This window comes from Eptesicus fuscus, chromosome 6 (assembly GCF_027574615.1).
Source record: "Eptesicus fuscus isolate TK198812 chromosome 6, DD_ASM_mEF_20220401, whole genome shotgun sequence".
Classification (NCBI taxonomy): Eukaryota; Metazoa; Chordata; class Mammalia; order Chiroptera; family Vespertilionidae; genus Eptesicus; species Eptesicus fuscus.
In genome coordinates, this window is record NC_072478.1 from 4,379,084 (window position 1) to 4,402,118 (window position 23,035).

At 40.8% G+C, this 23,035-nt stretch overlaps 1 protein-coding gene across 2 annotated transcripts in view; it reads right to left on the bottom strand.

The window, feature by feature from the left end:
* BBS7 (Bardet-Biedl syndrome 7) overlaps positions 1–23,035 on the bottom strand; it is a 45,669-nt gene that overhangs the window by 19,760 nt on the left and 2,874 nt on the right. For both annotated transcript variants that reach the window (XM_054717084.1, XM_008158650.3), the window contains exons 3-12: positions 20,679–20,741; positions 18,817–18,992; positions 16,792–16,978; positions 13,147–13,219; positions 12,631–12,747; positions 11,196–11,326; positions 7,466–7,550; positions 6,043–6,145; positions 4,428–4,620; positions 1,306–1,380 (exon numbers count right to left, since the gene is read on the bottom strand). In XM_054717084.1, coding sequence (XP_054573059.1) covers positions 1,306–1,380; positions 4,428–4,620; positions 6,043–6,145; positions 7,466–7,550; positions 11,196–11,326; positions 12,631–12,747; positions 13,147–13,219; positions 16,792–16,978; positions 18,817–18,992; positions 20,679–20,741 — 1,203 coding nt within the window. The remainder of the gene's footprint in view (positions 1–1,305; positions 1,381–4,427; positions 4,621–6,042; positions 6,146–7,465; positions 7,551–11,195; positions 11,327–12,630; positions 12,748–13,146; positions 13,220–16,791; positions 16,979–18,816; positions 18,993–20,678; positions 20,742–23,035) is intronic.

Genomic DNA, 23,035 nt, shown 5'->3' on the forward strand with positions numbered 1-23,035 from the left:
GACTGGCCATATGTTGAAGTTGGTGATGAGTACATGAAGATAATTCTACTATTCTTCTACTTTTGTATGTACTTGAAATCCCCACAGTAAGGTTTTTATAAAGCTATCATGCCTGAAAGTAGGTTTTAAATTAGTGTAAAATACTCATTCCCAAGAATCCAGCAGTGATGTACATAAGGTTACTCTTTCACAGTAATTTACAAATGAAAGATCTTATGTTTATATTAACTTGATTTTTAAAATGATGATAAAAATGTAGACCCTAATGTTTTATGTTATAATTTGCAAACAGGGATGACAAGCCATATATAACACAATATAACCGTTATAAAATTTCTTATCAAGAAAAAAAAGCTTGATGTTATATTGAAAATTATTCCCTAATATAGCTATCAACTTTGTTCTTTATCTATTCTTCTTATTCCTCCTTTTTGTATGTGTATAACCACATGCCCGCTGCGGCCCCGACTGCTGCTCAGGCTGCTGGGCAGCCGCCACGGCAGCCCTTGCTTCCCGCCCGCCGCCTCAGGAGCACACCGCTCTGAGGCTGCTCCCCAAGGGCACGGGGCATCCAGAAGCTCCAACACAATCTCATCCCTGTACTTTGCACACAGTAAGTGCTCGATAAATGTCTGCTGAATGAACATTAAGCAAAATTCAACAAGACCAGAAAAGGCGAGGAAGGGCTGGCAGAAGGGACTGATCACGTTCAAATGCAGGAATGTGTAAGACTATACCGCATTTTCAGGAAATGTCGAGCATTTCAGCATGGCAGAAATAATGTGCATGGAAGGAAGGTCGCAGCTGTGAGAGACAAGTGGGAGATGGAATCAGAGCTGCATCCTGAGGGAATCCAGCTCACATGCCACAGGAAACAAGGAGGCTCTGACAGGTTTAGAATGACACGGTGATGTCTGTTTTAGGAAGAGCTGTCTGGTGACAGTGCACAGCACAGCTGGAAGCGAGGGCCATCCTGGCGACAGAGAAAGGGGATGAGGGAGTGGTTCAAGCAAGCACGGGGCGGGCTGGACAGCTGAGAGCAGTGGAAGGAAGCAGAGCGGGGCAGGACAGCCGGGAAGGACTGGCAGGAACTAATCGGATTTCACGGGTCAAAGGGAAGGATCTAGGACAGCCCAGTTTCTGGATTATCTGAGGATAAAGAAAGAGCAGAAGCAGATTTTGAGGGGACGGTTATGAAATGAGAAACTGATGAAGAAATATAGACCCCTAGTGGTGTTTGTAGGCTTTATTCAAAATAACAAAATAGAAATGAAATCGTCTGAAGAATTCTTTATTTTCGCTCACCTCAGAATCACAGCTGCTGAAGCTGACAACAGCAGAATTTTTGTCCACATCAAGCAAATCTATTGGAACATCACTCTACAGCCAACGTTAAAAAAAAAAAAAAAGGTTCAGATGGAAAATTAAAACTTTTTTTCAAAACCTATTTTCTTTAAGGGTTTCCTTATGTTCATCTTTAAAGTTGAGAGTATGAATTCTCTTAATTTACATTTGACTAGAGGCCCAGTGCACGAAATTCATGCTCTGGGGTGGGGGGAGCGTCCCTCAGCCCAGCCTGCGTCCTCTCCAAGTCCAGGAGCCCTTAGGCACGGAGAGGGCCTAAGCTGTCAGTTGGACACCCTTAGCACTGCCATGGAGGCGGGAGAAGCTCCCTCCACCGCAGCTGCACTCACCAGCCCTACTTCTGGCTCAGTGGCACACCCCTGTGGGAGCGCACTGACCACCAGGGGGCAGCTCTTGCATTGAGCGTCTGCCCCCTGGTGGCCATGTGCGTCATAGCGACAGGGGAGGTCAGTTGGAGGCGACCAGGCAGGCAGGTACCTTTCAGTCAATTTGCATATTACCCTTTTATTAGGTAGGATAATATGTACTTCTAGAAAATAAGTAGAGAATAATAATAGAGAATAAGTATTATTATGACCCACTTTTTTCTAATTTGGAATATCAGAAGTCATAGAATATCACCTCACTCTCCCCTTATAAGTATAATCTTCCTGTCTATTTCTGTCAGTGCTAAAAATGTTACCATAGGCTGTAAATAATCACATGGCCATTCTGACTATATTAGTTCATTTTTATTGATTTTAACCTCAGCTGTAACACAGACAGGAGAGAATTTTTGTTCTCCTCTGGAAAGGTAGTTTCTTTTTTTAATTTTATTTTTCAATTACAGTTTATATTCCATATTATTTAGTATGAGCTTTAGGTGTACAGCACAGTGGTTAGACAATCATATAAGGTACAAAGTGTTCCCCCCAATATTCCCAGTACCCACCTGGCATGCCACATAATTACAATATTACTGACTATACTACAGGCCCAGTGCCCGAAATTCATGCACAGGGGAGGGGGGCCCTCAGCCCGGCCTGTACCCTCTTGCAATCCGGGACATCCCTCTTGCAATCTGGGACCGCTGGCTTCTAATTGCTCACCTGCCTGCCTGCCTGATTGCCCCTAACTACTCGCCTGTCTGCATGATTGCCCTTAACTGCCTCTGCTTCGGCCCCCACTGCCACAGCTTCGTCAGGAAGGATGTCTGGAAGGTCATTCAGCTGTCCGGTCTAATTAGCATATTCCACTTTTATTATTATAGATTCCCTATGCTGTGCTTTATATCCTGTGACTGTTTTGTGACTACCAGTCTGTACTTCTCATCCCCTGCTTCCCCATCCAGCCCCTGCAGGCAGTCTCGAGGCCGATGCCTGCGCTGTGCTCTGTGTATGTGGTTCCCGAGTTGTTTCAGGCGGCAGTCCTGAGCTAGAGTTAGGAGAAATTTCTGCCTTTACGTTTTGATTAATAATCTGATCTCTTATCCACATCTTTTTAAAGCTTATGTACTTCCTCCCCTTAGTCTTTTCTCATTTTCTGATGGGTTTTCTATCATTTCCTTGCTTTCCATTCTTTGTACTATCATCCTTTTCACTCCAACTAAAGAAATCATCCTATATATATAAAAAAGAGGTAATATGCAAATTGACCATCACTCCAACACACAAGATGGTCACCCCCATGTGGACACAATATGGCCGCCACAAGATGGCCAGCAGGGAAGGGCAGTTGTAGGCGATCAGGCCAGCAGGGGAGGGCAGTTGGGAGGAACCAGGCCTGCAAGGGAGGGCAGTTGGGGGCAATCAGGCCTGCTTGGGAGGGCAGTTAGGGGCAACCAGGCCTGCAGGGGAGGGCAGTTGGGGGGACTAGGCCTGCAGGGGAGGGCAGTTGGGAGGGACAAGGCCTACAGGGGAGGGAAGTTGGGGGGACCAGGCCTGCAGGGGAGGGCAGTTAGGGGTGACCAGGCCTGCAGGGGAGGGCAGTTAGGGGTGACCAGGCTTGCAGGGGAGGGCAGTTGGGAGTGACCGGGCAGGCAGGGGAGGGCAGTTAGGGGTGACCAGGCTGGCAAGGGAGGGCAGTTAGGGGAAACCAGGCCTACAGGGAAGGGCAGTTGGGGGCAACCATGCCTGCAGGGGAGGACAGTTAGGGGCGACCAGGCCAGCAGGGACGGACAGTTAGGTGTGACCAGGCCAGCAGGGGAGGGCAGTTAGAGGCAATCGAGCCAGCAGGGGAGGGCAGTTAGGGGCAACCAGGCCTGCAGGGGAGGACAGTTAGGGGCGACCAGGCCAGCAGGGGAGGGCAGTTAGGGGACGACCAGGCCAGCAGGGGAGGGCAGTTAGGGGCGACCAGGCCAGCAGGGGAGGGCAGTTAGGGGTGACCAGGCCAGCAAGGGAGGGCAGTTAGAAGCAATTGGGCCAGCAGGGGAGCAGTTAGGCATCGATTAGGCTGGCAGGGGAGTGCTTAAGGGGTGATCAGGCTGGCAGGCAGAAGCAGTTAGGGGCAATCAGGCAGGCAAGCAGTTGGGAGCCAGCAGTGCTGGATTGTGAGAGGGATCCCAGATTGGAGAGGGTGCAGGCTGGGCTGAGGGACACACACCCCTCCCCCCATGCATGAATTTCGTGCACCGGGCCTCTATTTAAATATATTGAAGAATGAAGTTGTACATTATTATCCCTACATTTCACCTTCGGGATTATGTTCTTTGCCTACTGACCTCCCTAAGAACTGGTAATGCAAGCTGTACTGCAGGCTATTTATTTCAGTATTTGAAGTTTAAAGGTTCTAATAAGGGCATTAAACACTGGAGTTTTCTAAGTTGCATCTCTATTACGACTCTCTTAAAGGTTAGCCGAAGTATAAAATCCTTAATGTCCTTTCTGACTCATCCTCAAACTTAAGTGCATCAGCCTTTTGTTTAATATGCATAGGATAAATAATGTAAAGCTGTAATTTTGATAATTTATGAGCAAGCTGATAATCTAATAGAAGACTAAAATAAGCCTTTGAAAGTACTATCTAAACTAAATATAATATTTAAAAGACCAACATTTACATTACAGGTTAGACATTTTGCTTACCTGTATTAAGACATTGTCTATCGCAGTCTGCACCTCCAAGATAAGGCTGTAGCTGGCATCATCTTTATTTAATGTAAATTTGTCATTTATGCTAAAGGAAGGGACTGCTGATTTTGCTTTGCTTGACTGCGAAGACTGTTGATACTTCTCTCTTTCCTGTGTTACCTTAACCTGAAGTTGCTCCAACTCAGTCCTGGAGGAAAACAGATACAACTCTGTCACCTGTAAGTGTAAACATTTGAGGTCCTTAAAATGTTTATCAAAATTTGAGACATTTACTTCTGCAAAATGGAATTTTTTAACCCTCACCTCAGGACCTATTTAGATAGAGGAAGGGGGAGCGGAAGTTCGAGAGAGAGGAAGAATGAGAGAGAGAAATTGATGCACTCTGACCAGGGATAGAAACTACAACCTTTTTTGGTGGAGGGGATGACACTCCAACCAACTGAGCCACCCAGCCGGGGTGGCGAATGGATTTTTATTGGTTGAGCTAGAACTGTAACACTAATAGGAACAAAATTTTTGCTTATAGGACTGGCTAAACGATTTCATATTATTTATCTCTAATCTAAAAGTTAAAACAACTACTCAGTCCCACACGAGTAACATTAATACAAAGCTGTAGGCACCAAGGCAGGCTGCAGAGAGCCAATGCTCACACACCAACCTGGCCATGGCACCTACAGCACCAATCGGAGGAGAACCTGCTGTCCGGGCACAGGAACACATCAGACGTGAGAAGAAGAAACCAGTGAGCATGCACCTTTCAGTAAGACATCAGGGGAGACAGACAAAATAAGGAGGCTGCAGAGTTCTAACATTTGGGGACCACAAGGGTGATCAGGAAGCGTGGAGCAGCAGACACTCGGTCCAGTGCTGGGGAGGATGCTGGGACTGAACTGCACGGGCAGTGCTGGCAGTCGCTCCCGTTGGACTGAATGGGTGACAGAGCAATCCCTGGGTCTAAGGAAGCCAACGTTATTCATTTCCACTAAGAAAACTTATAAGGCAGAGTTAGAGATTCAGAAAGGCCTGCAGGAGCAGTGAGCATTAGAATGAGTGAGTGCAGAGCCATCTGTGTTAGCTGCTTTAATGCCTGTAAAAAAAACAAAACATAGCCCTAACCGGTTTGGCTCAGTGGATAGAGCGTCGGCCTGCGGACTCAAGGGTCCCAGGTTCGATTCCGGTCAAGGGCATGTACCTTGGTTGTGGGTACATCCCCAGTAGGGGGTGTGCAAGAGGCAGCTGATTGATGTTTCTCTCTCATCGATGTTTCTAACTCTCTCTTCCTCTCCCTTCCTCTCTGTAAAAAATAAATAAAATATATTTAAAAAAAACAAAAACATGACGACTACCTATCACCACACCAACAATATACTTCTCTGGCTACAATATACAATACAGCACACAAAAAGTATATTTCTAACTCCAAAATACTAATCAGCATTTACTGCTAATTTTCTCAAACTGATAAACTTACATTTAAAAAAGTGATAAACAAATTACTGTGTAATTCCTTCCAATATAATATGCTGCATCTATAAGCAACAAAAGCAACAACCACTGCACACTTCATGAAATGACCACTAAAAAGGCAAACAAAATGCCACGTTACCGTAAAGAGGAAAGTTTGTTCTGCATCTCCTGGTTGAGCCGGAGCTCTTCGCCCGGCCCGCTCTCCTTGTGCACGGGCTCTGTGGTCAGCCCCGTAACCCAGCCTGCAGGGACGGATTGCAACCGGGCACGTGAGTGCTGCGAGGGCTAAAGACACCCAGTCCACGGCCCCGTCCACCAACATCAACCTCACTCCACGGCATACTCCTCTTCAAAACCCAAACTAAACAACAACTAAGAGAAATTAAGCTGGAAAATATTCAAACCACAGGGAAATTACTTAAGCATTTTGTGACACCATTTTTGCTTTGCCTGAAATACTATCAAACTGTGATTGAGGAGATCTTTCATTTAATTGACAGTTTTAGTTTTTGAGTATGAAATAAGTCAACACATTCTAACAAATGCAAAATAGCTGATGAATAAGAATCATTTTTCAAAAATTATTTTCATGTTGTTAAACTCTTGTATAACATTGTGAGAATGTAAAAATGACCTAGTCAAAAGCAAGCAAGATTTTATAACAAATGTGTATTTCTTATATTAATGTCTATTAAATAATAAAACATACACTAAATTCCTTTTTAAACCAAAGAATATTATTTAACTTTTAAAGATACTAGTGATATGCCAAACATTCTTTTAAAAAATATTTTTTTATTTATTTTAGAGAGGATGGGAGATGAGGAGATAGAAATATCAATGATGAGAATCATTGATCGGCTGCCTCCTGCACGCCCCACACTGGGGATCGAGCCCACAATCCAAGCATGTGCCTTGACTGGGAATCGAACCGTGATCTCCGGATTCATAGCTCAACACTCAAACACTGAGCCACACTGGCCAGGCTTAGAAAGTATTATTTAAATATTAACTGTTTTATAAATCAATATACCCTTATTTTTTAACCAATAAATTTTTTAACACTATAGATAAGAGTGACTTACTATTTGGGATAAAGAACACATAGTACAATACAGAGATTATATATTATAGAATTGTACACCCAAAACCTATATAATTTTATTAACCAATGTCACCTCAATAAATTCAATAAAAAAGTAAAACATAACTAAATGAAAATGAAAATTTTTAAAAATGTTAAAAAGAGGGACTTACTAATAACACATTAAAAAACAGGTGTCAAGCCCTAACCGGTTTGGCTCAGTGGATAGAGCGTCGGCCTGTGGACTGAAAGGTCCCAGGTTTGATTCCGGTCAAGGGCATGTACCTTGGTTGCGGGCACATCCCCAGTAGGAGGTGTGCAGGAGGCAGCTGATTGATGTTTCTAACTCTCTATCTCTCTCCCTTCTTCTCTGTAAAAAATCAACAAAAAACAAACAAACAGGTGTCAAAAGCAATTTATTCAATTTATATTTTTATTATCCATTTTTCCTTCAACTGCCTTTTACCCTTTACCTTACCTGAATATGTGGATACTACGATTTCGTCGTAGCCATCTTTCCCCACACAACCTCCCTGGATAGATGTGACACTTTCAGACAGCGCCTAAAAGAAATTTAAGACCAAGCACTTCCTTAATAACTAAACATTTCACAGATATGTTACAGTATGCCACAAAACTTATTTTCCTGTCTCAAGACCTTCCACATATGTTTACTGAACACTTAGTACATGTAGACATTGAGATTGGAAAGGCAAAAACCCTGCACAAATGTCAGAAAATTCCAGTGTTGTTTTTGTTGTTGTTGTTAATCCTCACCCAAAGATATTCTCTCTATTGATTTATTTTTTCTTTTTAGAGAATGGGGGAGATAGAGAGAGAGAGAGAGATCGCTTGGTTGCCTTCCGAACACGCCCAACCAGGGGGCCAGGAACCTGGGCAGGGAATGAACCTGCGACCCAGGTACATGCCCTTGACGGGAAATTGAACCCAAGACCCTTTGGTGCATGGGCCAACCACTGACCCACACTGGCCAGGGCACATTCCAGTGCTTTTAAATTTGAGGAAAGATTGAAATGACTCCCATATTTGCATGTACCACTCAACTACAATAGTCATCTAATGAGCAAATATCATTTATTAACATAAAAAAGTTTTAAAAATTGCATAAGCAAAACTCTCAAAATATAGTCTATTATCTGAATTCCATAGATCCTGTCTCATGTGTTTTCTCCAAATAGCTTTTTAGATGAATAAAAAAGATGATGGCATCGATGAAAGCTTTGGAGAATTTGCTACTATGGAGAGAAAGCAAGCTTTTCCGAAAGTTCAGGGTTTACATCTTTTTAAAGCAATACTTCCCCAAATTTTCAGATAATAATCACTTGGGTGAGTCAACTAGCAATCTGTATTTTTAACCAGCACTCTAGGTCAGTAGCTTTTAAAAAAAAAACTTTTTATTTATTGATTATTTTTAGAGAGAGAGGAAGGGGGAGACACACACAGAGAGAGTTGTTGTCCCACTTATTTATGCATTCATTGGTTGATTCTTGTATGTGCCCTGACCAGGAATCGAACCCGAAACCTTGGTGTATCGGGACAATGCTCTAACCAGCTGAACTACCCAGCCAGGGTTAAGTGAATAGCTTTTAAGCTATTTGAAAGCAAGCAATGTATTTTATATTGCAATCTAGAATACATTCACACATGAAAATATACAACAACAGATATATCTTAAAAGGTTTGTGTTGCACTCTGATATATTCTAATCTATCCTAATTAATTTAAAAAATGTGTTGCAGCCCTGCTGGCGTGGCTCAGTGGTTGAGCCTTGATCTATGAACCAGGAGATCATGGTTCAATTCCCGGTCAGGGCACATGCCTGGGTTGCACGCATGATCCTCAGTGGGGGGCGTACAGGAGACAGCTGATCAATGATTCTCTCTCATCATTGATGTTCCTTTCTCTCCCTCTCCCTTCCTCTCTGAAGTCAATAAAAATATATATTAAATAAATAATTTTAAAAAATGCTAGTGATTGCAGGGAGAAAGGGGGATGGCGGGAGGTGGAGGAGGGTCTAGGTGGGATAAATGGTGATGGCTGGAGACTTGACCTGGGGTTGTGAAATTTAACCAGTGTCACCCCAATAAAGTCAATATAAAAGGAAAAAAATAAAATCCAAAAATAAATAAATATACCCAATTTTTAATCTTTTTTTAAAAGTTATTTTCTTCACCCTCCCTATAAGAGTTATCCTGCAAACCAGGCGTTTCTTAGCCTTTCCTGAGACTAATTTCCTGAGGCCTGAGAAAGTCAAGTTACAAAGGTTTGCATAAAGTTCCTTATCTAATGGTGCATTTTATTTATTTATTTATTATTTTAAAATATATTTTTATTGATTTTAGAGAGGAAGGGAGAGGGGAGAGAGAGATAGAAACATAAATGATGAGAGAAAACCATTGATCGGCTGCCTCCTGCATGCCCCCTACTGAGGATTGAGCCCACAACCCCAGGCATGTGCCCTTGACTGGAATCAAACCCAGGACCCTTCCGTCTGCAGGCCGATGCTCTATCCACTGAGCCAAACCAGCTATGGCCACAGGTGCATTTTAAACAAGCAGATCTCGCACATACCAGAAGTCTCCAAAACTTTTTGCTCATGTTCCCACTAAAGTAATTCTGACAAAAACTATGTACCCCCACTTCCCATACATTTTTAAGTTGCCTTTTAGAGTTTTCATCACAACTTTAAATAGTTACAAAGAAAGTAGTTTTTAGAAGTTTTAAAAGATTATCATTTTAAAATACAACTGTCATACTTAAATCAAACCCAATGAAACTAAATACCAGAACTTTATAAACACAATCATTGACTTAAAAAAAATATGGAGAAATAAATCCTTCTTTAACAGTTGGAAATTTTACATTATTCCTTTTTCTCCTTGAACCCTTATTTTCATTCCATTTCCATCATATATATTCAGTTTTTTTGTTGTTAATCCTCACCCGAGAATACTTTTTCCACTGATTTTTAGAGAGAGAGTGGAAGGGAGGGAGGAAGGGATGAGAGAGAGCGAGAGAGAGAGAGAGAGACACTGATGTAAGAGAGATACATAAATTGTTGCCTCCCGCCCTCGCTCCCACAGGGTGGGGATCAAACCGGCAACCCAGGTAAAATGTGCTCTTGACCCAGAATCAAACCAGAGACCCTTCAGTCCCTGGGCCAATGCTCTAAATACTGAGCAAACCGGCCCTGGCCACATATATTTATCTTAATGAAACATAGTCATATGCTTGCAATTCTTTTATACTTCTTGCAACCCCAAAAAATAAATCGAAATGTTTTATCTTTGGTGATTATAAAACTCTAAACATTAGAAATTTCTATCATTATAATTAGTATTACATAATTGATTAAAATGAATATATAAGATTTAGTAAATAATAACTGATACAAAAGCAAAATTCTATAGGAAATGTATCTCATGAGATGAATAAAACATTTTTTTTCTTCTAAATTACTCATGTAGCACAATGAAAATTATTTACACAAGGCTAGAATAAGACTGGATTCAACATCAGCTCTGGTCCTATTTTTCATTTTCATAGATATAAGCACTAATTAATCTTAGTCACATAAAGATGCTGATGAGAACAAAAGAAATTTTGTTATAGAAAGTTCGTTTAATTATTTCAACATCTTCCAAGTTACACATCTAAAGTCACCAGAATGCTTCTCCACGCGACTCTGTACCCTGGGATAAACAAGCTTAACGACATGTAAAATCTGTGAACTAAAAATTACTCTCACCTAGTCGTCCTTCTTACACAGTGGAGCCTCGGGGAGCCCCCAGGGAAAGGGCTACGCTTCCCTCTGCTGAAGGAGAATTTTACGTTGTTCTAACAACCTGGAGCTTCCTCCTGCAACCTCACTGCTTTACAACAACAGTCTCATTTACGTTACCCAAACATGATACTCCCGTAATCTATTTTGCATTATAGAAACTAAGGCAAAATATTTAATACTTAGATATACAATATTTAAAAACCAAATGGAAGAGTAATTTGTTATTCAGCTTGAAGACAACACAGGAGTAGTCTAGAGAAGATTTTGTAGCATCAAAGCAGCAATATTTTAGGCAAACACCAGATTTTAATATATTTCATTTAATAAAACCCAGCCCTCACCGTCATGTCTGTAATTAGTTATTGACCAGTGAGAGGCACATAGTCTTTAACAATGAACTTACCTGATCAAAGCGCAGAACAGGCTCGTTTGCATTACTAAAACTGTACACTTCCACCATTCCGTCATCTCTCCCAACAAGTAAATCTTTAACCCCATCACCCATAATGTCAAAGCTGTCAACACACAAAATACCTTTAAAAATGAAAAGAGAAGTTATTAATAATACCAATATTATAGTTAAGTTTATGCCAAGTAAGAATTAAAAAATAGAATAGAGAAAAACAACCACTAAATAACTGAGCATAATCAGTTACCCATCCTTTTCTTTTCTCTGCATTTGTCTGTTTCTAAGGCTTTAAATATAGTCTACAGGGCAATGGCACCCCAATTTCCACCTCCAGCTCTGGCCTCTCTCCAGAGCTCCAGGCTTACATAGCAAAGGCCCTCCTCAGCATCTTCTCCGAGGCATCATTTGCACCTCAAACTTCCCAAGCCCCCCACAAAACTCTCCTGGCACCCCCTTTGTCACACACCAGTAATAATGCTCTTTCTCTAGTCTCTCCTCATCTCAGTCTGATAACACCTAGTTGCTCAGGCCAAAAATCTAGACTACATCTCTAATTCTTCTCTTTTTTCTCACTTCCACAACAAACACATTAGCAAACTCTATTAACTCTACGTACAACTTTCCATTTGTAACTACCATTAACCTAGTCCAGGCTACTGTATCTTGAGTCTAGACCAGGAGAACTTACAACAACTGCAACAATAATTTCCAAGCTGACTTCTGTGCTTCCAATTTTCACCTGCTTCCTTCAAAATCCATTCTCCATGGAGGGTTTTTGTTTGACTTCCCACTGCACTTAGATTAAAATTCAAACCTTTTCCAAGACTCACAAAGACCTACATGATTTGGCCCTTCCCTACCTCTCTGATTTCATCTCAGGCCATGCTAAGGCGTGTAGTCACACTGGTCTTCCAAATGCTTTTCAAATGAACCATGTTTATCTCTGCCTCAAGTCTTCTGACCAACTCCTTCTCTTATCAATCAGAGCTGAGCTCAAATTTCACCTCTTATAAGATACCTTCCTTGACCATCCACTCAGTCTAAAAGAAGCCTTCCTCCTTCTACCCATCATCATTCCGTTATCCTTTGTCTCCCCTAACAAGTGTTTGTTGAAGGAATAAATACATGAATGAACAATGCTGTCCTTATCAATAGCCATCTCACTACTTACCAAGTCAGACATAAGTTACCCTAGAAGGAATATATATATTCCTGAGAAAATAGCATGTCTTATTTTTAACAAGTTATACCAAAAATATGATAGACGCGATAAATAAACAAATAGTAAATACAGCTGAGGTAGCTCTGCGAATTGCTAAGTCTGCTATATACATACTCTGAATGAATAAAAGAGAATGAACTATATAATCTAGGATACTTTATTTAATAATTACCAAAATTCCAGAATCTGAAAGACATAAAAACATACCTCCCCTCTTTTTCTCATTTTGAATTTCCCACTTGTGTGTTGGCGTGGGTGGAGTGATCTGAACGAGCCCAAGTTTTCCATCTGATGTTCCAAACAAAATGTCTTCTCCAGAGTCACCTAGTCACAGTTAAAGCCAACATGTGCTTACCCCACAACTCATCTCTTTAAAATTAAAATATTTTCACATATATTGACTTTCAGGTAAAAATCTCATTAAAGAACTAATATATAAAGACAGAAAACTTAATTTGGGAAGATGGTTATATACTCACATAATTGTAAAACCATTAGAGGTAAGACTCTTCCTTATCTAATTTTAAGATGTGAACACTCAAAATTAAGTTCAGTAACTCATTACTGTTAGTGGCTGGCAAGTTGTCAGATAACAACCATCTCAGTTCCAGTTCATGCTCCTTCCACAAGTTCCCATTTTCACTTTATATATGATTAAATGATTAAGAACCTGAAATATCTTGACTTCACATATCTGATTGTGAAAAATGAAATGCTGATTACCGCCATTTCCATTGTGTAGAGCTAAGACAGTAGGTGGGCCAGAAACTTCAATTTCAAACATCACATTTGATCCCTGAAGGAGAACAAGTATTTTAAAACAAACAGAATACAATTTTTTTTAAAATTTTATTTTAAATCTTCATCTGAGGGTATGTTCTTTTTTTAAAATTGATTTTTAGAGAGAGGCAGGGAGAGAGAAACATTAACTAGTTCCCTCTTATACGCACATGACCAGGGATCAAACCAGCAACCTAGGTATGTGACCTGATCTGGAATTGAACCCGCAATCTTTTGGTGTACGGGATGACACTCTAACCAACTAAGCCACCCGGCCAGGGCCAGAATACAAATTTAAAACAATATAGGCACTCAGAGATAACATCAATACTCATAATGAACTCTGGAATAAAACTGCAGAAAAAATTAGGTTGCTAATATTAACCTGCATGTTACCAATTTTGCATGAGTTAATTCATTTTATTTTTTTTCATTTTTTTATTAAGGTATTATATGTGTACATATCTTACCATTGCCTCCCCCCCACTCCCATACATGCCCTAACCCCCCAGAGTTTTGTGTCCATTGGTTATGCTTATATGCTTGCATACAAGTCCTTCGGTTGATCTCTTATCTCCCATCATTTTATTTCATTTTTTAAGGGTTTTTTTGTGTTTTTTTTCAGAGAAGGGAGAGGGAGAGAGAGAAAGAAACATCAATGATGAGACAGAATAGTGACTGGCTGCCTCCTACACGCCCCCTACTAGGGATTGAGTCAGCCTCTTGGGCATATGCCCTGACTGGGAATCAAATGGTGACCTCCTGGTTCATTTTAAAATAAAACATATATAAAGTGTAAAGATCAAGAAGATAAATATTTAAAATATCCTCCACTTTCAATGCTTTTCATTCTAACTCCTCTGTTTGTCTGAAAATCTGACACTGGTCAGTTTTCCTAACAAAACTACCCGGGAACATTTTGCTTCTGTCCTTTAACGAAGAGCACATTCAAACATGTGGACAGGCCTGGAGTTACTTCGTAGGAAAAGTTCTGGCCTTGCCTTTGGGTGTTTCCAAAATCCGTCCACTGAAAGGCAGGAGGACCTGCTATTTAGATAAGGAAACAAATTAGGTCCTTTTGTCTTTTTTTCCATTTTGCCACTTGTAATGCTTTTATTTAGTGCATAGTATTTGTGAAACTGTAAAGAATGAGGCAGAAGTACTCATACTCACATGGAAAGAACATCTATGATAAATCCCTCAATGACAGGAATTTGAAAAATTAGAGTAAAAAGTTTAAATACATTTAGAATATACAAGAGAGCCATATGCTTTATTTTTTATTTAAAACTAGAGGCCTGGCGCACGAATTCATGCACCAGTGGGGTCCCTTGGCCTGGCCTGCGGGATCGGGCCAAAACTGCCTCTCTGACATCCCCTGAGGGGTCCCGGATTGTGAGAGGGTGCAGGCCAGGCTGAGGGACCCTACCAGTGCACGATCGGGGCCGGGGAGGGACGTGGGAGGGCTCCAGGGCATGTCCGGCCCATCTCGCTCAGTCCCAATCAGCTGGACCCCAGCAGTAAGCTAACCTACCAGTCGGAGCATCTGCCCCCTGATGATCAGTGCACGTCATAGCGACTGGTTAACTGTCTAACCCCTGGTGGTCAGTGCATCTCATAGTGAGCGGTTGAGCGGCCTTAGCATATCATTAGCATATTACACTTTGATTGGTTGAATGGATGACCAGACACTTAGCATATTAGGCTTTTATTATATAGGATAACATTAAAAAATTTACAGACATCTACATATCCTATATAATAAAAGGCTAATATGCAAATCGACCAAGTAGCGGAATGACAAGTCGCTATGACGTGCACTGACCACTAGGGGGCAGATGCTCAACGCAGGAGCTGTTCCCTGGTGGTCAGTGGAGCGCCACTCAGCCAGAAGTCAGACATCCCCCGAGGGCCCCTGAACTGCGAGAGGGTGCAGGAAATTTCGTGCCCCGGGCCTCTAGTAACTATATAAACACAAAAGGTACCTCTGGTGCAGCAGCCGCCTGGCAAGGCAGACGGGGAGCAGGGAGAAGAGGGACGACTACACCTCTTTGCTTTCCATAAACCCTGGGGATTCTTCCCTCTCCAATAAGCATATGGAGCTCTTCTTATAAACAGAGCAGAATCCTAGAATTCAGCCACATCAGTCTCTAATCTAGTGCCAGCCAGCTCCTAAAAAGCCTATTCAAATGACTCCTATCTGGGAGCACGGCGAGGGAGAAATGAATCTCTGGTCTCCAGAATGACCTCCAACACTACTTCAATTCACCGCAGGGAAAAAGAAAACCTCACAGAACCACTGGATTTCCCTTTCATAAAAGGGCCGGTGCCAAGAAACGGCCATCTGGCTATGAAATCCCAGGGGTGGCCCGGAACAAACAGCTCGACTTTCATTCAACTGCACTATCATCGGCCTGTTTCTGAACCAATTAATCCACCTGTTACATGTTATTTGCACTTAAACTTTATTTTATGGGTCCCGGTGTGTGTATTTTATTGAAAAGTTACTTTCTTTTCTAAAAAATATTTTTATTGATTTTTAGAGAGAGAGGAATGGAGAAGGAGTGAGAAAGAGAAACATCAGTGTGAGAGCAGCTGCTACCTCCTATGGGGGATCGAGCCCGCAACCTGGGCATGTGCACTGACCCCGAATCGAACCAGCACCCTTTCAGTGCACGGGACGACACCCAACCAATGAGGCCACATCGGCCAGGGCTGAAAAGTTCCTTTCAAGAAGACATAGTTGACATGGTTATAACAGTTATTACTAGTAACAATGGCCTTAAGCAGTGGTCGGCAAACTGCGGCTTACGAGCCGCCGCGGTTTGCCGCTCTGTTGATTAATGAGTTTGCCGGCCACTGCTAGGGAAAAACACTTAAAAAACATTTTAATAATGTACTAATGTCTTTAACCTGAAGTCAAAACTTCTGGGTAAGGGTAATGCCTTAGCAGTGGTCAACAAACTCTTTAGTCAACAGAGCGGCAAACCGCGGCTCGAGAGCCACAACAGCAGTTTGCCGACCACTGGCCTTAAGCAGTTGTTTTAGCCAATTATGGCTTTTAATTTTTCCCTCTATCACTCACTCATCTAACCAATATTTACTGATGCTTATTCTGTTCCACATACTGTCATAAACAGTAGATAAACTCAAATGATGCAACCCTGACCTCAATATCCCGTTAAAGCCCAAGAACCTCTCCCCAAACCAATTTCCTCCTTTATTTGTTGGGAGAGGGGAGAGTGATGAAAAAGGAAAAGAAAAACTGGGAAGGTTTTTTGTAGTTAAGGTACCCCAATCTGACTATATTAGCTCAATGCGGCGTCGGGTGGGGGGGAAGGAGGGAGCGGGAAATTACCCTTTTTTCCATATATGCCTCTCTAAAAACTTGCCAAAGATCTGAACACATTTGCCTCAAGTAAACAAAATTAGTTATAAATTAAAACATTTTTTAAAAATTTCCAGATATAATTTTAATTAGGACATTTAAAATGGTAGTAACCACTAAAATAATTTATCTTAAGTAGATATTATTTATCAATAGTCATTTATCTAATAATGAAAAATTATAAAGATGCAAATAGCAACCTGTAACACTCGGAGAAGTCTGTCCTGGCAGGCCAGCACCGGGGTAATGTGAGGGAGTCTCTCCACAGGGAGGCAGGTAACATCATTGATTTTGTCCCCAGAAAGGTAATAATGTTGGTCTTTGCAGTCACAATAATGGCTGTAGATATAACTCGCACTGAGAAAGAGATCTGAGCCAGATATGTGCCTGAGAACATGAAAAGTACTTTAAAACATCCATATTTTTAAAAACAAGCATAAAAACTAATTTTCTTGCACATGTAAAAATAAACGCTTATTTATACAGTGTTACTATCATTTTATCACAAACTTAAACAGGTTTTTTTCATCTCTCCCCACTTAATTTCTAGCTTTTTGGTATAACACTGATTTTGAAAACTGAAAACAAAGAGAAGATAATGATAATCATCTATATCTGAAGATAAATAATGTGTCAAAAAGTAACTGGTTTTGAATGCATACTATGTGCAAAGCACTGCCCTAAGTGATTTACACGTATTAGCTCAATCCTCGGACTGTGTAAACTAGCGACCATGACCATCCCTTTTCCCAGGTGAATAATAAAGGGTTAAGTAACTTGCCTCATGGCGCACAACTCGCAGACAGTGGAGTGGATTGCAATGCAACTCATAGTTTTTAACGCTAGCGTTAGCTTTCTTACTACAACACTGTATTGCCTAGAAAAGGCTATTTGAAATGAATCTACTTTAAATGATAACAGTGGGAAAAATGCCTTCATCAGAATTTTATCTTGAAAAAAGAAATGAAACAAGTGCATTTCAAACTATATTTACTACAATTTAGGCAATAATCACAACTATGTTCTAAATTGCAAGATTGAATCCAGTTTTCAGCGGAGGAGCTGAAGTTTTTTGAAAAAATTTATAGACTAGTGATTCAGATGAAGAACTGTTTTCTTTTAACCTACTCCTAATAATTCTGATTCTGCAGGTACAACATAGGACAAGGAATCTCTCTTAAGATAATTAATTAATTAATTAATTAAAATATATTTAAAAAATTAATTTCAGAGAGGAAAGGAGAGGGAGAGAGACAGAAACATCAATGATGAGAGAGAATCATTGATTGGCTGCCTCCTGCACGCCCCCTACTGGGGATCGAGCTGCAATCTAGGCAACTGGGCATATGCTTGGCGGGAATTGAACCCTGTCCTCCTAGTTCATAGGTCAAAGCTCAAGCACTGGGCCATGCCGGCCAGGCAAGGAATCTCTTGATTCAAGCTTCTAGGGGCTTCTCCTAAGTAGCAGGTTTGAGAAACAGTAGATGAGATGAACTTTAAAGCCCTTTCCAAGATTCAAAATCTAAAGTTTTAACTGCATCAGGAAACCCCTGAAAGAGCTATTTTCCACTTAGAGTCTGACCTGATTCACCTGAAATTATACCCTATTGGTAGTCATCAACTTTGACGGCTAGCCTCCTAAGAAAACGTGCTACCTTGAAACGGGAACTACCAGAGACAGCAAAGAAACAGAAACTTAAATATCTAGCGATTTCTTCCACTTTTTTCTTTTATCCCTTGATTATAAATCATAACCGAGTCAACCAGTCAAAAATAAATGTCATTCAGCTGGCATGGCTCAGTGGTTGAGCATCAACCTATGAACCAGGAGGTCACAGTTCGATTCTCGGTCAGGGCACATGCCTGGGTTGCAGGCTTGATCCCCAGTGTGGGGCGTGCAGGAGGCAGACAATCAATGATACTCTCTCATCATTGATGTTTCTATCTCTCTCCTTCTCCCTGCTTTTCTGAAATCAATAAAATATATCAAAAGAAAACAGAATAAATGTATAAATACTATAAAAGCCTTAACAAGAAAACATTTCAATAACCCACTGATTTTATAATGATTCAAGGTCAAATTTAATTTCCAAATAAATAAAATACCTTTAGTCAATTTTATTTCCCAGAAAACCTGTTACGATATGATACTTAATCAAATGTTTGTCACCTTTCCAAAATGTTAAAAATGTAAAAAGAAATATTAAAAAAGAGAATAAACATACATAGCTTTAATGCTTTCAGTGAGGTTTGTTTCAAAAGAGAGGAACTGTTTTCCTCTTTTTGTGAAGCCTCGAATCTCAGATCCTGCAGCAACAAAAATTTTCTCCTGGGGTGTGTTAAGAATGCCTCCTAGCTCCAGTCTTGCGATCTTCTGCCCTGGTAAGGTCTTGAACACTGCCTGCAGGAATCATTGGGTGAAATTAAGTAGACAAAGTTACTAAAAGCATTTTCCTTTACTGTAAAAATGCTGGGATTTTAAATTTACAAAAATATTATAGTTCTACTACATAGAAATACTTTTAGATACAAACGAATTTATTTCAGTAGGTCTTCTGGGTTTTTTGCTAAATATCTTGAAATTTTGGAATACTTTTCCCACACATATTTCAGTGACATCATTAAAATCTAAACCCTTGCAACTCAAAGTAGAGCTCACTGAACAGTGGCATTCCATCACTACTTTGTAAAAAGTGCAGAATCTCAGGCCCAACCTCGATCTACAGAATGAGAATCTGCATCTTCACAAGACTCCCCACCTAGTTCCAATGGACATGCTGTTACACTGAATCATCTTTTAAAAACAAACCTCTCCTAGTTTCTTTATAATTTTTATAAATGTCAGTAGTATAAATAACTACATAATTTACTGGAAACCTTATTACTTCTCTAATAAATGGGAAACAACATTGGTATAAATTTCTTCCTTATTTTCCATTTTATTACTGGCATCAGATTCTTCTCTTCTGTGACTTTAAAATATCTGAGAGGATGCCCTAGCTGGTTTGGCTCAGTGGATAGAGCATCGGCCTACAGACCGAAGGGTCCCAGGTTCGATTCCGATCCAGGGCATGTACCTCGGTTGCAGGCTCCTCCCTGGCCAGGGCCCTGGTCAGGGCACATGGGAGGCAACCAATCAATGTGCTTCTCTCACATGGATGTTTCTCTCTGTCTTTCCCTCTCTCTTCCACTCTTTCTAAAAAAATCAATGGAAAAATATCCTCAGGTGAGGATTTTAAAAAAAAAAAAATAATAATAATAATAAAATATCTGAGAGGATATATGAATAATGGAAATATTAATTTTCTGGTAGTTTTCACTTTCTTTATCTTTTTGTAAACCCCATACAAAGTATAATGAATATTAGATTTCCCATCTCAAACCCATTACTTGTAAATTACGATCTGTGGCCATGAGGCTGTAATGACCACTTCCTTGATTAGGTTTGATTAGGTTACAGGAAGTGGCAACGGTGCTGGACAGTCACCTCCATGAACACCATGTTACGTAAGCCCGCATCGTACAGACGTGCAGGTTTTCCTGCTGGTCCGAGCAGGAGGTCACAATGCTGAGCGGGTCCGGGAGAGCACCACCCAGCAAGGAACTGTGGGGCCTGCAGAAGCTGAGGCCCACCCTGGCTTCCAGACAGCAATAAAGTGGGGGCCTCAGTCCTTCAACAGCAAGGAACTGAATCCTGCCAAAACCCTGAGTTTAGAAACAGGATTTTGAGCTCCGGGAAGAGAAGGCCTGGCTGACATCTCCATTGCAGCCATGTGAAATTTTGAGCCCAGACTCCTGACCCAGAGAAACTGTGAGATAATAAATGTGTGTTGTTTTAAGCCCCTAAGTTTGCGGTAATTTGCTACTCAGCACACAAAACTAATAAACCTCCGTGGGCTGCCAAGGCGTTTTACAAACAGCCGGCAAATGACTCTTGTGCTGTCTGTAGCCTCGTACTTCATATAACTATTTCCCTCACCACCCATTTTTCATTGAGTTTTAGAAAATTTTTAACCTAGGATTATTCAATAAGTGGTGTGTTTCTCTTTTAGGAATTCCTGTTTTCCCCTAAAAATGCTGTACATACCACTGCTTCTCCTTTCTTCATGCCAAAGCACAAAACTACCCCTTCATGATCTCCAATAACCACCTGTAACAGATTGAAGAGAATCTACAATTATTATTATTAACTATATATGGAGAAAACAATATTCTCAATCTATAAATTGTGATTTTAAAAGCAGAAATCAGAAAATCTAGGACACCCCCTCAAAAATTAATCCTCCAAAGAATTATAGAAAAGGCTAACTAGAAGGCCATGGAGAGTGGTTATGAAAGGAGGTGGTCATATGTTCTGTTCCTACAATGTAAAAGCACAAGAGAATAAGGACAGAGATGGCAGGGAGGTCATTTCTTTTTTTCTTAACTGAAGCATAAGAACATTTTAAGATTAATTTTCAAAACATTACCAAATAAAGCGGTGACTCACTGATTTGATATTTTTTAAACTTGTTTAATGGAAAACTTTTAACATATGCAAATGTACACAGAATAACATAATGAATTCCCATGTATCCATCACCCAGCTTTAACAATGATCAATTATCCAATGTGGCCAATGAATTACTCTGAAATAAATAGAAAGGCAGATTTTAACATCTCTTTCTCAGAAATTGATCAAGAAGTCAAAAGAATTTAGATTAGAAAAACAATTACTTTTGATCTAATATATAAGCATCCTATATAATAAAACCCTAATATGCAAATCGACCAAACAGTGGAATGACCTGCGGAATGACCATTCACTATGACATGCACTGACCACCAGGGGGCAGACGCTCAACACAGGAGCTGCCCCAGCCTGCAAACCCTGACCGGTGGCGATGGGGGCGGGGATAGGGGGCCGGCAACCAGGCGGCACCAGGCCAGCCAAGGCGGGTGCGAGCAGGGGCCCCGATCACACCACTGGTCACCCCACTGATCGGCCCTAATCACCGGCCAGGCCTAGGAACCATACCCGTGCATGAATTTCGTGCACTGGGCTTCTAGTATATTTATATATGTAGGAGTGTCTGTGTGTGTGTGTGTGTGTGTGTGTGTGTGTAAATAAATAAGTCACTCATCCCAAGAATCAAAATATAAATGTTCTTTTCAAGCACAAAATTGGCCTACTATTAGGATATAAAACGAGTCTCAAATATAGTAACGTTGATATTGTGCAGATTTTGTTCTTAGGCCACTGATTCTTAACTTTCTACAGGGGATCACAAACCCCTTCGTGTATTTGATGAAAATGTGGACTTTTTCCCTAGAGCAATGAGCATTCACAAATCATTATGTGCACATTTTCAGATTCATGGATCTTTGAAAAGATGAAAAAACACATAGTTAAGGTTTTGTTTTTTGACAATACAATACTCAATTATTTGTAAAACAATCTATTACAGGGATTCCCAAGGTGGGTTCCTAGACACGTGAAAGTCAAAGAGAACCTTTTAGGGAATCTGCCCAGTCAACACATTTTTCTAAGAAAGACTTTACTTTCCTTTTTAATTAGGTTGATATTTACAATGATGATACAGAACTGGTGGGCAAAGTTAACGGTATCTGACAAGAAATAAAACAATGACACCAAACAATATCAGTAACCTGTAATCTTCATCATCAAATGAGAGTTAAGGGGCAAACAATCTAGTTTCATGTAAGAATGTCCTTGATGAAGCAATAAAAATAATTAATCTTACTAAATATTGACCCTTGAATACATGTCTTTTTAATATTTAGTGTGGAAAAAAAATAGGAAGTGTGCATTAAACACATCTGCTGTATACCCAAAAAGCACTTGTATCATTGTTTGAGTGATGAATGACATTACGACATGTTGTGTGTTTTTTAACTGATTTTTAGAGAGAGAGGAAGGAGAGAGAGAGAGAAACATTGACCAGCTGTCAATTGGGGACCTTTAGGTGCATGGGGCAATACTCAACCAACTAAACCACACCAGCCAGGGACAAATGTGATATGTTTGATACTCTATAATAAAATGTGTTGCCCTGGCAGACACATACACAATCTAGTACACACAAGTATACACAGAAATTATTTCCAAAAAAAAAACACAGAATATGATTTTAATAAGTTTGCTTATACTATTTACTAACTGTGCATAATCCTATCTAATAAAAGAGAAACATGCAAATTGACCGTACCTTCGCTACCCCCACAAGCCACGCCCACCAGCCAATCAGGGCGAGCATGCAAATTAACCCAACCAAGATGGCGGTTAATTTGCATATCCAGGCCAGAGCGAAGACTGAAGACAGCGTAGAAAGAAGCCAAGCGCTGCAGAAGGGAGCGAAGCTGCGGAGAAGCAAGCAAGCGGGGCGGGGGAGAAGGGAGGGAAGCAGGCGGGGCAGCAGGGAAGGGAGGGAAGCAGATGACCGG